The 15,169-nt window shown below is 30.7% G+C and overlaps 1 protein-coding gene across 1 annotated transcript; it reads right to left on the reverse strand.

Moving 5' to 3' along the window:
• Positions 1–1,339: 1,339 nt before the first annotated feature.
• On the reverse strand, positions 1,340–14,020 carry LOC113367658 (uncharacterized transporter slc-17.2-like). Its single transcript, XM_026609244.1, has 9 exons — positions 13,959–14,020; positions 13,604–13,772; positions 9,776–10,006; positions 9,149–9,332; positions 7,800–7,927; positions 7,040–7,189; positions 6,849–6,981; positions 4,462–4,706; positions 1,340–1,468 (listed from the first exon to the last, which is right to left on the reverse strand). Exons 1-9 carry the CDS (start codon positions 14,018–14,020, stop codon positions 1,340–1,342), a joined length of 1,431 nt encoding a protein of 476 aa, XP_026465029.1.
• Positions 14,021–15,169: the final 1,149 nt, after the last annotated feature.

Here is a 15,169-nt window from a genome sequence, read left to right on the forward strand (position 1 = left end):
TCCGAATTCCGGATAATCCGAATTCCGGATAATCCGAATTCCGGATAATCCGAATTCCGGATAATCCGAATTCCGGATAATCCGAATTCCGGATAATCCGAATTCCGGATAATCCGAATTCCGGATAATCCAAATTCCGGATAATCCGAATTCCGGATAATCCGAAGTCCGGATAATCCGAAGTCCGGATAATCCGAAGTCCGGATAATCCGAAGTCCGGATAATCCGAAGTCCGGATAATCCGAAGTCCGGATAATCCGAAGTCCGGATAATCCGAATTCCGGATAATCCGGACAAAATTGAAAAAGTGCTCCCGTATAATCACGGCCTAAACGCATTTGCAAATAATTCTGTGCGACATTTTCACTTATACTGTGCTTAGCTTGGCGGCATTTTCACATTTTTCAATAGTTTTTCAACGACAAAATTGGAAAAATGCTACATAAACAGTCTAAACGTACTTAGTTAAACATTTGTACCATAGTGGCGCTTAGACTGTGCTTCGCCTGGGTAATTTTTTGAATTTTCAATCCAAAATTACAAAAATATTTTTTGAAAAAAAAAATTAGAAACAAAAATTAGAAACAAAAATTTTTTTTCCAAAAACAATTATTTTGTTGAAACAAGCAGAAAGTTCTTTGAATCATTTAAATCGGACGCTTAGATTTCTCAAAAACTGCCATTTTTTTAACATTTGGCTCTGTATCTCCCAAACCGCTGGGCCTACCTTTGCCAAAAACTAATAAGCACTTTTCCCCGTCATTACGAACTGAATGTTTTTTAGATCATACAAATCGGATGATCCGTTCTCTCAAAAACTCGGTTTCTATTTCTGGACTGGACCTGCCTTTGCCAAAAACTAATCAACACATTTTCCTATCAATAGAAATCCAATGTTTTTTAAACCATTCAAATCAGTTAATGCGTGCGCTCGAAAACGTGGACGAAAAAATGCGTACATACAAAACACACACACACACATCCATTTGGTTTCTGAGGTATGCCAGTATAATGTTCAGAAACCTTCGAAACGTCGAGAAATGCGAAAATTTTCATTATCGATTATCGGAAAGTTAATAATTAATTTAATGGAGGGTTGCCCGGGTCTAAATATAATCTTTTATTAAATTGGATCAATTCCTAATTTTTTAAGAAATTTTCCTAATTTATTCAACCCTCAATTTTCACTCTCAAAATTCCAATAATCATTTTTAACCAATCGTCTTATTAATAATTAATACTAATTAACTCAGTCGTACATAATTTTATCATATCGTAAATAAATTTAATAATAAAAATTGCATAAAATTTAATTACATAAATAAAAGCGACTTTATAACTAAGGGTTGTCTTCGATGATTGCCCACTCTTGTAACTCCGAAGTGCCGAAAATTACATAAAAAATACCACCGACAAGGTACATCGCTGCCATAATGTAAATCACAACCATCCACTCTTCTCTTGTACCCTGGGGAAAAAAAAATTATAAGAAAAATTATTATTAAAGTCATCGAATGTCTTTTAAATTTTTAAAATCGGTTAAGCAGTAGTACAAATTTTGTACTACTGAATCAGAAGAATATTTTACCCTGTTCCTTGAAAATAATAAAACGTAAGTTTATTGATTAAAATTAATTTCTATTTTATTCGTAGTTTCTATAAATCTTTGAAGTTATTAAAATGGAAATCATTTTTAGGCAAGACAGATATTACAGCCATTCAAAGAATGAAACTGTAGCGCCAGCGAAATAATCAAAAAAAATACAAGCAGTCAATGAATGCTTGTTAATTTTAATTACATGAAGTTCTTCAAACACAATTATTACATGATGAGTGAAGTTGCCAAAACAATATTTGTTTAGGCGTTGTTTAACATAATCCACTGTGTGAACGAATATTATAGAATTCATTAATCAGCAATTTCTTCATTTCTCTAATGAAGATTCATTTCTAATTGCTAATTACAATGACAAACCGATCATGTCATATTTGAAGTATGACTTTAATTTCATTATTATTATTGAAATCACTTCAGCAGTTTGTGAAAAAACACCGAGATAAATTTTGTATACACACAAACGATTCAGAACGACTTTAAACTCCAACATAAATGTGCCCATAACTATGAAAGTGGTTTAAGTCATATATTTCTTGTTTCAAGATATTTAATGAATTGCATTTGAATAAATTAAAAAATATTTTTACATTATGCGACATTTTAATTTTTTTTATTAGTCTTAATTAATGGAAATTTATTATGAACATGAAATTTTGTGTGAATTTCATACGATAATATTGTTTTTAAAGTTTGAATTGACTTAGACCATTTTCAAAATTAACTGAATGTCCTATAAATGACTTGAAGCAATAAAGAACTTTGAGTTTTATTTGAAACAATAATTTTATTGAAATTATTCGTGAGCATTTATTAATTATTTTTAAACGGTAAACCATTTTTATCATTATTTCGAATATTTAAGATTCTTAAAATGTTTCTGAAAAACTGGAGGGATGTACGGTAGTAAACTCATAATATCTTCATGTTTTTCTTCCGATACTGGTCTAATGCTGGTGTATAATGGTAGTAAATGCAATTTAATATTTCCGTATATTTTTGGTCTTCCTCTTAGGTGAAAGATCCAAAACGTAAAATGTAGAATCATCTAAAGAAGTTTTATAAAACATAAAAAAATTTATAAGGTTCATTTTTCAAGAATCTCATCCATTGAATTTGTAGCCAAGAGACAGATTCGCCCGCGGTATTTTTTACTCTTGTTGTTATTGTATCTTCTAATGATTTCGTTGAAATAAAATCCGGTTGCGACATTCGCTTTATCGAAAATGTATTGCTTCTTCTGCACTTTTCTATCAATTCATAATAATGCTTAGGGTTGTACAAGTAATTTGCTTTTTTTATTAACTTCCCGAAGAAGAAGTTTATGTTTTCATCAAAAAATCCGATTCTCTAATTTTATGTTTTCTCGACGTTTCAAGCCATTCTGAATCGAATGAGACCAAATTTGGAAAAAATATGTGTGTGTGTGTTCGTGTATGAGAACAGATTTTTTGCCGTAAATCGACGTTTTATCGAAAACGGCTGGACCGATTTCAAAAATTTAAAAGCCACTCGATGTATCTCGATGAGGACTTGTCAGTTTTGTGCGACGATCGGCCAAGCCGTTTCTTTATAAATCGCAGAAAAGTGAAAATTTTTCTGCAATTCTGAATCGATTTTGAAAATTCAAAAACCGTTCGAAAGATATTGGTTGGGAATCGTGCTGATTAGTTTTTGGTAGAGATCGGCCGGGCCGTTTTTTTGTAATAAAGTTTTTAAAAAAAAAATTTCGACGATTTTTATGATTATTTTTTTGACGGTAGATACCATAGTCTTCTAGAGATCTAGATCATACTAAAATATTACGGCTCTACGACAACTGGTTCAGCTTTAAAAATTCGTCAAAGTTTGCAAAATACAGTATGGTCTTTTTGGCATTTGTCAAAATTAGACTTTTGATCGACGTTTTTCAAAAAACGCCTGAACCGATTTTAGAGAAATTTAAAAGCCATTTGATGTATTTCAGTGAGTACTATCGTTTGTCGTTTTGTGCGACGATCTGCCAAGCCGTTTCTCTGCAATTTGAAAAAAGTGTTAAACTTTTCGTCCACATTTAAGCTCATCCTACCGAACCGATTTTAAAAAATCAAAAACTGTTCGAAAGATATTAGTTGGGAATGGTACTGATTAATTTTAGGTGAAAATCTACCCGAGCCGTTTTCTTGTAATAAACTGCTGAAAAAAAAATTTAAGCCGATTTTCATGGAACTTTTTGGCGATATACATCATGGTCTTATAGAACTTACTGTAATATTACGGCCTTACGACAAGTAGTTTAATTTTAAACATTTGTCAAACTTTACTAAAATTATTATCGTTTTTTAAAGTAGGATTGATGAAGTATATTATTTACACTTTTTTTTTTGATTAAGTCGATTATTTACACATATCGGGAAGTTCATGTAACTTGCCTCAAGGCTAAATACCAAACCAACTAGTTTTCATTTCTATCAACCCAAAATCACGATTATTATTTTTTTATTATGTAGTTCAGAATCGAGTCAAAGAAGACCACGTGCCAGTTGACTTAGTCTTAGACTTAGAGTTTTGACTTAGACCACTTTCATAATTACCACTAAATGAACTCCATATCATGTTGAAATTACAACCACTATCTAATGGTTCATTTTTGACAATTTCGTGAAAATTACATTGAATACATTTAGTTTAAACTAATGTGGTATGAAATAACTGATAAACTCATTTTTTTAAATTTTGACTTAGACCAATTTCATAATTATGGGCACAAATATCCTTTATTACATTATTATTATTACACACAAACGATTCAGAACAACTTCAAACTCCAACATAAATATCCTTTATCTATTCATCTATCTACTTACATTTGTGGTTAAGTATCCAGTCAATGTGTTAGAAACGCATCCAGGTAATGATCCGACAGTGTTGGAAAATCCTGTAAGGAAACTGGCAAAAGGTGGTGCCAGTTCCAGGTAGCTCATCAGGTATGAGCCTGTCAGGCCGACGTCGGTGAAGGTTGTGCATAAGGATATCAAAAGGATTGCCCAGAATTTGTCTTCTCTGGTTATCAGGCCGAGACAGAGTAGGCTCAAGGCTGGGATGGCGGTGCCTGGGGATGGAGGATGGATATTGGTGGTTGGTTGATTGGAGTCGGAAAGATGGTGGTGGATTGTTGGTTTGGATAATTGAATTTTTGTTTGAAGGAATTTTGGATTTTCTGGTTTTTCAAAAGGAAATAAGGATCTTTGGTTGAATTGTACATTACAGGGATTTTACAATCCTAAGTTTTTAAATTTCCAACGTGCAAAATTCTACAATTTTAAAGTAATTTTGGGATTTTAAAATTACAATTTGAGATAATTAATTAATGAAATTTTGGAATTTTAGAATTTTGCAATTTTGTTATTTTACAATTTAAAATTTCTGTAATTTTCAGTTCTGAAACTCTGCAATGTATGCAATCATCCAATCACAAAATTATGCATTTTCAGGACTTCCAGAATTTTACAATCTTAAATTTCTGCAGTTTTCAAATACTGTAGTTTTGCGATTGTGTAATTTTATGAATGTAGAATTTTGCAAATTATGAAATTATTCGATTATAAAATTCTGTATTTTCAGAATTCATTTACTTATGGAATTCTGCAATTTATGGTATTCTGAAATAACAGTATATATTGAATTTGATATTCTGCATTTTGCAAAATATCTGCAAAAATTCACAATTTGCAAAATTGCACAATTGCAGAATTGCACAATTGTAGAATGGCACACATGCAGAATTCCAATCTTGCAGAATTCCAGTCTTGCAAAATTTCACAATTGTAGAATTGCACACATGCAGAATTCCAATCTTGCAGAATTCTACAATTGCAGAATTCCACTCTTGCAGAATTTTACAATTGCTGAATTTCACGATTGCAAAATTTTACAATTGCTGAATTTTAGTATTGCAGAATTTTACATATGTAAAATAACAGAATAATTGCAAAATTTCATATTTGAAAAATTGCATAAATTGCAGACATTTGAATTTAATAAATTCTAAAATTGCAGAATTCCATACTTGATGAATTGCACAAATTACAGAATTCAAAATTTATTAAATTGCATATTTCCAAATTCAATAAAATCACAAAATGCAGAACGGCATAATCCAGCAATTGCATAAATTGCAGAATTTAAAATTCAAGAAATTCTGCAATTGTAGAATTCTGCTATTCTAAAATTCTGCAATTGTGCAATTCTGCTATTCTAAAATTCTGTCATTGTGGAATTCTTGTATTCTAAAGTTCTGCAAGTGTGGAATTCTGCGATTCTAAAATTCAGCGATTCTAAAATTCTGAAAATGCTGCAATTTTAAAATTCTGCAAATCTAAAGTTCAGCAATTTTTTAGACTTTTGCTATTCTAACATGTTGCAATTTTAAAATTCTGCAATTTTGAAATTCTGCAATTTTGAAAATGCAGTAATTCTAAAATACCGTCATTCTTGAAATACTGCAATTTTAAAATTCTGCAATATATAAAATTTTATTATTTTTAAAATTCTGCAATTCTAAAATTCTGCAAATCTAAATTCCTGTAAATCTAAATTCCTGCAATTCTAAAATTCTGCAACTCTAAAGTTCTGCAGATCTAAAATTCTGCAGATCTAAAATTCTGCAGATCTAAAATTCTGCAATTCTAAAATTCTGCAATTCTAAAATTTTGCAATTCTTAAAATTTTGCAATTCCTAAAATAATGCAATTCTTAAAATACTGCAATTCTTAAAATTCTGCAATTCTAAAATTCTGCAATTCTGGAATTGTGCATATCTAAAATTCTGCAATTTTAGAATTCTGCAATTTTGACATTTTGTCACCATGGACTTGGATTTGGCAGTTTTGAAAATTCAGCAATTTAGACTTATGCAATTGCATAAGTATGCAAATTTATATTGTTACAATTTTAAAATTTTGCAATTTTGAGATTTACGAAAATCTGCAAATACAAAATTCTGTAATTTTGTTAGTCTGCTTTTCATAATACACTCCATTGGATTAGATTATATTAAATATAAAGATTTTGTCGAATGATTTTATATATAATATCTGTAAAAAAAATCAGACGATTCTAAGATGTAACATTTTATTTTTCCGAAAGTCCGTGCGATTTGTAAAAGAATATATTATAACATCATATCAACATCAATATTGAATTAAAAAAATTTGTCATAGTTCAAAATTCTTCATTCAAATCATGTACTCACCTAATACATGATTAACCTTCCTCATATTCGTCAAACTCAACCTGGTCAGTCGTTTTATAGGGTTAAAAGTGACGGAAATCGTGAATCTGGAGATGTAGCTGCAGATATAGGGCAGAGCTGACAAAAAACCATTCTGGAAAAAAACAAAAATGCAATAAACATATTATTAGTAATAATTTTTATCGCCATACCGATTTCATATCAAGTCCCAGCATATCTTTGAGCATCATTGGAATACTGGTGGCCAATGTGATGAAACTCCAGGATTGGGCAAAATGGGCAACGTTATAGGCGTAGATTGGCATTGATTTTAGCATCGATATCCAGGGTGTCTTTAGTTTCTGGAAAAAAAGAATTTTGGTAAAAAATGATAGAAGGATCATAAATGTAACCTCGAGATGGACAAGGTACTAGTCGAATAATTAATTGCTGAATCCAGGATTTTTTTTAAAATTATGGATAAATGTAAATTTGGCAGTGATGAAGAAGTAGTTGATTTATTATTTGGTGATTCCAGTATCTGCTAAAGTAGATGATTGTTGAACTAAATTAGTGATTAATAAAAAAATTACTGGAGTGTAAATAATTTCTCGTCCAGGTGATTTCAAAAAAAAAATTGAAGTGAAGGAAAAAAGTGAGGAAGGCCAAACTTTTAAAGTAGATCAACTTGGTAATGGTGGATGCAGATTTTGCGAAAAGGACTTCCAGTGGAAAGAAAGAACAAAGTTGTTTTATCAGATGGAATTAGATTTTACATTCAGGTGTTCCAGTGAAAATACAGAACACAGTTGTCTTATTATTGACACCATTGATGGAATCAAATTTAGCGAAAAGGAGTACCAGTAAAAAAGGAACAATTATTGGCATTGATGGAATAAAATTTTGCGTTAAAGAAAGCCAGTGGAAGAACAGATCAACGTTGTCTTTTAATCTGTGTTATTAACTTATTACCTTTGAGAACTTCTTCATGTGATAGGACTTTATATAGTTCCTTTCAGCTTCTGAAATTCTAGGATGATCACTTGGATCGTCAAATGTTAAGAAGTACAAGAGAATACCCAATATAATGGCGAAGCTTCCTGAAAGAAATCATAAAATAAATAAAAGTAACAATATGTCTTGTAAAACAAATAATGTGCGCTTGAAGATTATATTCAGGTCCTGTAAACTAAATAACAGTGCTCAAAACGAGAAAAAACTAACAAGGCTAAAAAATAATTTTGTTACAAAATTAACAACGTAGTCGTTTATTTCCTAATATCGACGTCACCCCAATTTGGAGGCGATTGTTAGTCACCTTTCTTTTGCCCTCTACTTTAAAATAGCATTGGTAAATCTAACTTGTTTTTGATGATGGAAAAACTAACCACTCTAAATTTTGTTATAAAATTTACAACGTGGTTGTTTATCTCATGATGTCGTCGTCGCCAGATTTAAGGTCACAGCTGATTACACATCTTTTGCCCTCTACTTTAAAATAGCATTGTTAAAACCTAACTTGTCTTCGACATAAAGTGATGGAAAAACTAACAACTCTAAATCATGTTATAAAACTGCCAACGTATTCATTTATCTCGTGATATCAATGTCGTCTAATTTAGAGCGATGGCTGGTAATACACCTTTTGTGCACTCTACTTTAAAATAGCATTGTTAAAATCACGACATGTCTTATACATAAACACCAACAACTCTGTATTTTGTTGACAACGTTTATATCGTGAAAACGACGTCGATCAATTTAAAGCGATGGCTTGTAATACATCTTTTGTGCACTCTACTTTAAAATAGTATTCTTAAAAAATATCATCCTTTACTTGTTTTTTTTAGATAATGGTAATGATCTTCTCGGACATCAAAGTTTTGCTCTATATACCCAATTTCTGGTTAAATATTAGAACAAGTTTGTCCAAAAACAAGTTTATAATTTTCTATTCTCGTGTAAAAGGATTTGGAGGCGTCTATTAATCACGTGACCTTTTTAGAAGGAGGGACAGTTGACAAAAAATCACGAAAAATCACGTGGGGAAAACAGTGGTCTAGTAAGATATCACGTGTATTTATTTTTTACCTAAATTTTCAAAAAAAAAAACAAAAGTTTTAGGTTTTTTTCGTAAACTCTAAAAATTCGTTTGGAAAATTTTACGTTACTAAAAATACACATAATGTTTGGTGGAGGAATGAGGGCTCCAAAAATCCCTAAAAAATCGATCACGTGGTTAATAGACGCCTCCTAAATTTAATTATCGACATGATACTGCGCCAATGATAAGGATTATCACTAATTGATCTCCTTCTTACCTATACAATAAAAAACCAAGGGCCAACCTCCATCCAGATCAAGTCTGCAAAGTGCACTCGACAATGGGTAAACAATAATGTTACCCATTGGAAAACCACTGTAGGCAAAACCCAAAAGCAGGGTCTTTTCTTTTGGAGGCGTCCACTTGGAAAACAAGGCGTACATTGCCGGAATCGTAAAACCCTAAAACAATAAAAATCAACCAGTTTATATACTTTATCATGATAAATATATTCGTCAATCAAGTTGTTCGGACGTCTTTTCGTTTTATTATATTGGCCATGAAGGTGACAAACTTCAGGGCATTACAGGGAATAGTTGCTACCCCTGGTAATTAATAGTAATAATATTAGTAATTCACTTTTAAAAGTAAAGTCCGCTTAACAACATGTAAATAACCAAATAGGAATAAATATATCTTCTTTCATTATAACTTAGTAACAAATCAGTGATTGTAATTAGAACTGCAACAAATATATAATATACAAACAAATCAGTGTTTAATACAGTCCACAGCTACAAGGGTTAAATTATAACCCAACAACCTGAATTATCGAAGGAGAGCTTTAATAAATTCTCTAACTACGTAACAAAAATACACAAATTGTGAGTCTTCTATCCCTTACCGAAAAGCACCCTTGAATAATTCTCAAAACAAACAAGAATTCCACATGCAATCTTGCTGCAACCGGGCAAAACAAGCTGCAGATGCCTTGCATACCTGCAGCAATTACAAAGAGCAACTTGCCGCCGAATCTGTCGCAAAAGTAACCTGCAAATGGTTGCGTTGTGATGAAGCCGTAGAAAATTGCTGCGTTCAGGCGCCCTTGGACGTTTGGTTGCCAATCGAAGTCGTACTGGGAAAGAAAAAAATCATTGGCAAATATAAGACAAAAAACTATTATTTATTTATTTATTCATAAGCCAGCCGTAATCAATAATAATAGATATTACTTCAGGCTCTTGTCAAGATTAGATTGCAATCTAATCTATGTCCATGGACATAAGGTAAACGTACCATATTACGGGATGTTAAGGAACGTTTGTCTTCGAAGACGAATTTTAGAGAAAATAGAAAAGTGGACGAACTAAATCTGTTATATTTTATTAATTAGACCTTTAAGATTATTATAAAACAAGAATTTTTTGTCGTAGAACGTCATTTATAAAAATAATCGGCATTTTGCTGAACCACGCGTTTGTCTCTAATTCCGTGATAAAATTCGCTTAGTGAACATAATACCGGGAGTCATTGTACATTATTCCGTGATAGCGCTCGAACCAATGGAAGAACATACTTTTATTATGGATTTTCAAGGATTAACGTTTATCTCCCGAGAGCATAGTCATGAGAATCAAGGTTATAGCTGGTTATACATTCTTTTCCCTCTACATTCAAATATTGAGCTAAACAATGTTTAACTTTACTGGTTTTTGACACATTGGTGGTGGACGTTTTTAACCCCGGACCTTCATATTTTACTGTCTATTTTTCGATAAATCCTGGGAAATTATAACTGGGAAAATGTTATTTGACAAAATATCCCTTTGATTGATACTAACAAATAAAAATAATTACAATAAGTATATAATTATACAAATGAGATCTTTCAGAGCACCGTGTTTGAGAAAAATATGATTTGCAAAAAAAGTGTACTACAACGCCAAAAAGTGCATTTTTAACTTCCCGTAGGGTAAGTTATTGCAATGGGCAGAAAATCGGAATTGAAAATTTTTACATTTCTCAACGTTTTGAAGGTTCCTGAACGTTTTGGCATACCTCAGAAAAAATGGATGTGTGTGTGTGTGTGTGTGTGTGTATGTATGTGTGGATACAAATTTCCAGTCACGTTTTAGGGCGCACGGATCAACCGATTTGAATGGTTCAAAAAACATTCGATTCCTATTGATAGGGAAAAGAGCTGATTAGTTTTTGGCAAAGGCAGGTCCAGCCGTTTCGCAGATACGGAGCAAAGAGTGCAGAAAATAGAAATTGAATTTTTGAGAGAACGGAGTATCCGATTTGAATGATCTAAAAAACATTCAATTAGTAATGATTAGGAGAAGTGTTTATTAGTTTTTGACAAAGGCAGGCCCAGCCATTTTGAAGATACGGAGCTAAATATGTAAAAAATGGCAGTTTTTGAGAGAAATGATTCAAAGAACTTTCTGCTTGCCTTAACAAAATAATTGATTTTGGAAAAAAAAATTTGTTCAATTTTTTTTTTTTTTTTTTTTTTTTTTTTTTTTTTGTATATCGAAAATATTTCGGATTTTATTTTTAATTCTGACTATAGTTCTAATATACTTTACAAATAATTTCAACTCTGCAATTCAGTTTATATAATTTTTATAAATATTAGACAATGTTACAATATTTATAATAATCTATTTGAAAACATTCAGTATTCCTCGAACATTTTGTTACGGTACGGGAAGTTCCAGCAATTTGCCTTAAGGCACGATGCCATAATTGCCTTAAGACAGAATTCCACTTACAGCTAGTTATATTAACATTTAAAAAAGATTGATATTTTGAGTTTCTAGTAACACTTGCGGCCCGTTAACTAACGTTTTTGTATATAAATAAAACTACGAACAAATCTACTTACTACAATTTAATCATAATTCAATAATATTTACGCAGAACATCCTATTAAAAGTAATTAAACATCATCTGTCAAAAACGTTTGACATTTCATTTATTAGCCACCGTCCATTGTTTTACTCAAGGTACGCTTCTATAAAAAATTTTCAAATTAAAAATGTAAAGTTTTTACGCAATTTTGAAATAATATCTCACCTTTCCAACCACCTACTGATTAGCACGAATTTTTCAAGACTAAGACTGGCCAAATCGGTTTAGCCATTTTCGAATTTTACTAAGACATTTGAAAGAGAGCTCCATTTTTATATATAATATATATAATAGAAATAATTGATCATAGATGAAATGGTAGAAATAAATGATTCTCTCATTACTACAATATTCTAGGTATATTGGAACAATGCAAATAAGTGAAAAAAATCGTGTACTGTGGAGTAATCATTTCAAACACAATTATTATGGTTAAAAATTAAAAAAAAAACATATACAGTAATTACGTTACAGTATTCTGTAGTCATTAACAAACTTAATGACGCCAGAAACTACTGAAAATAAAAGATAAAACTATTTCAAGTCTACTACTCGTAATTGCGGGATCCTCACGGAATGAAATTGACAATTTCTTGACAAATATATGCTCGATTTAACTATAAAACTAATCTCTTATTATTACTGATAAAAAATTTCACATTTGAATCGATTAAGCTTATCGGAAAGGAATAAAAACATAAGCAATGGAATCGTCACATAACTTAACTCGCTAACAAGCTAGTACGAAATGGCGATCGGGTTACGACCGATGCTTTCAAAAGCTTTTTACGGCTTAAAAACTAATATTTAAATTCGAAAATTGTTATTTATTGACCGTTTTCTTATTTTACGATCAAAATGAAAAACTCCCGTAATAATGTACGATCCCGGAATAGTGTACATTTACCTTAATTATGATTTTTTCTATTAAGGGGGTTGTTCTTTTTTCGTTACAAAAAATGCAAGGTATTTGTTTTTGTTTTTTCTCGAAATGTATTTATCATAGAGACATGCGGTTTTTTTTAAACAAAAATTACAAAATCATAGAATATTACGTGATTTTCTTCTTTTCTTTTTGCGCCGTCATTTTTTAACCAGGGGGCGCCAAAGTCGGTCTTGCAAAAACGATCTCTTTTGCGGTGCCACAGATAAATCCGTTGCGCATCGCCCAAAACAAAAAAAAAAGAAATTACGTTGAAGAAGAAGTTTGTTTCCAGTCCCCCTACCAAAATAAAAGAAAAAAAGCAAGAAGGAAAAAAATGACAGCTATTTAAAAAAAAAGTGTCAAAAAAGGCCTTTTTTTGGGACGAGAAGCTTCGCAAAATTTTTTTGCGTAATGTTATCAAGTTGTTTGAGGTAGGGGGACTCGGTATTGCAGTGGTGAACAAATTAAAAAAAAATGCAAGTCGATCCGACTTGTAGTTTTTGCTTAATTTGTGGCACCGCATTGAAAAAAGTCAATTTGAGAAAAACGTATTTAAAGTTCTTAATATAATGTACTGAATACACCATTTAATTTAATGTACTAAATACACCATGGTGTTCAAAGATGCTGACACATTAAAAAGGTCATGTGCATGAGGTATTATAATGAAAAAGAGGAATCTGGCATACAATAGCTCGCGGAGCGATAAAAAAACGCTTTCAGAGGATCATACATATAGAGATATATATATCTATAACTTCGTCAAAAAAATAGATATTGAGATGATTTTTTTTTAAATGATTCTAAGGGTTTTATCTTTCATAATATCAAAAAATCTCAAAACCGAAACAAAGAAAAATAAAAAAAGAACAACCCCCTTAAGTTCTTTACCTTTCTATATTCCTGTCTGCAATTCGGGCATTTGTTGTTATCCGATAGAATTACCAGACTGGTTTCGGCATCCTGTGTTCTCACCATACAGATCAGAGTTAAGGCCAAAGAATACCTGGTCATAATCATGTTGACCAGGACCAGAAACGCGCAGACGCTCAGCGTCAACCTAAAAAAAATTAAGTTACTTTCAATCGAATTGCGGACTATCTAAAAATTAATATTAAGAGCTAAAACTTTCAGAGAATTTTATTTTATCAATTTGGAAGCATTTGAGCCCTTGGGAGCAAAGAAATTCAAAAATGTTTATATGAAAAACAACCCTAATATATATAAATGTCTGTTATTTTTATACCTGCATGATCCCCAAAGTGGCGACTTAGGGTGTTCTACGTTCGATGAAGGTTGCGAATCCATCAAAATTGTAATCCAAGTTTATGAGATCATGCTAAAAAATAAATAAATAAATTAGTCAATAAATTCATAAATTGTATACAATAATAGAATGAATAAAATTATCGTTTCTTATAAACATTTTTGGCCCAAATGCGACTTCTCGTTCCAAAAGCATTTTTAAAGACTGAAAAAAAAGTTCTTAGAAACTTTGGCGTAAATTTTTAGGATGCATTTAATTAAAACTTGCTGAATTTATGGAAAATTCAAAAAGTTTATGGATAAAATTTTATCTTAAAAGACTTTGACAAAATCGAATTACAATAATTTTTGCAGTAATGTGCATTTGTATAAATATTTGTAAAATGCAACTACTTCTTATTTATAAATTATAAATTTTCTCCTTTCTACATCCAAAATTTGTGCCTGCTACTATTTTATTATTATATCTTTTATATTATATTTTATATTTCTTATTTTATATTTATTTATATTTTATATATATTATTTTTTATATCTATTCATTAATTTTTTAACAAAAAGAATGTTTTCTTTCTATTTTCTACTTACGTCGGCAAATATCAGTCGCAAAGTCAAATACAAATTACAATATAAACATAAATTAAATAAAAAAAAAATTACAAACATTATTTTGAAAAAAAAATGTCACTTGTGACGTTTGAAATTATAAATGATTTTGGATTGTTTATGAAATAAAACATAACTAAACTGTGTGAGTGAAATAAAAATTTGGTGTCATTTAGAAAATTTTTAATAAAAATGTTGATAATAATAAATTTTATGGTAAAAACTTAAATTTAAAAATAAAAGTTTAGCAAGAAGTTCTAGAAAGGATTTTTGTTTAGGTCTTGTGAATATTTAAAAAATATGCAAATTTAAAGGCCAATTTTCCGGTAACAAGGTAGACATTTCACAGTTTTTAGTACCAAGAAACAAGTAAAACAAGTCATCTATTTTACTAGAATAACCCAGCATATTGTTTAAAAAATAATGTATGTTTTGATTGACAATAAATATATTATATGCATACCCAAAAAATACTGGAAAACTGGTCCTTTATCATTTAAAAAAAGGGACGAAACAAGTTCAGTTAATATGTATATCATACAATTAATTATCGAAAAAAATCCACAAAAATCGATTTTTTTTTTA

Source organism: Ctenocephalides felis, unplaced genomic scaffold (assembly GCF_003426905.1).
Source record: "Ctenocephalides felis isolate EL2017-DRISC unplaced genomic scaffold, ASM342690v1 CF-g0.4_SCAFFOLD_01170, whole genome shotgun sequence".
In the NCBI taxonomy this organism is placed as follows: Eukaryota; Metazoa; Arthropoda; class Insecta; order Siphonaptera; family Pulicidae; genus Ctenocephalides; species Ctenocephalides felis.

What these genes read in the sequence shown, in the direction of transcription:
- LOC113367658 (XM_026609244.1), bottom strand. Translation starts at nt 14,020, where the DNA reads ATGGATTCGCAACCTTCATCGAACGTAGAACACCCTAAGTCGCCACTT. An exon ending in CCACTTTGGGGATCATGCAG is followed by an intron (nt 13,773 to 13,958) that starts GTATAAAAATAA and finishes AATTTTTTTTAG; the next exon opens with GTTGACGCTGAGCGTCTGCG. An exon ending in TTATTCAAGGGTGCTTTTCG is followed by an intron (nt 9,333 to 9,775) that starts GTAAGGGATAGA and finishes TTATTGTTTTAG; the next exon opens with GGTTTTACGATTCCGGCAAT.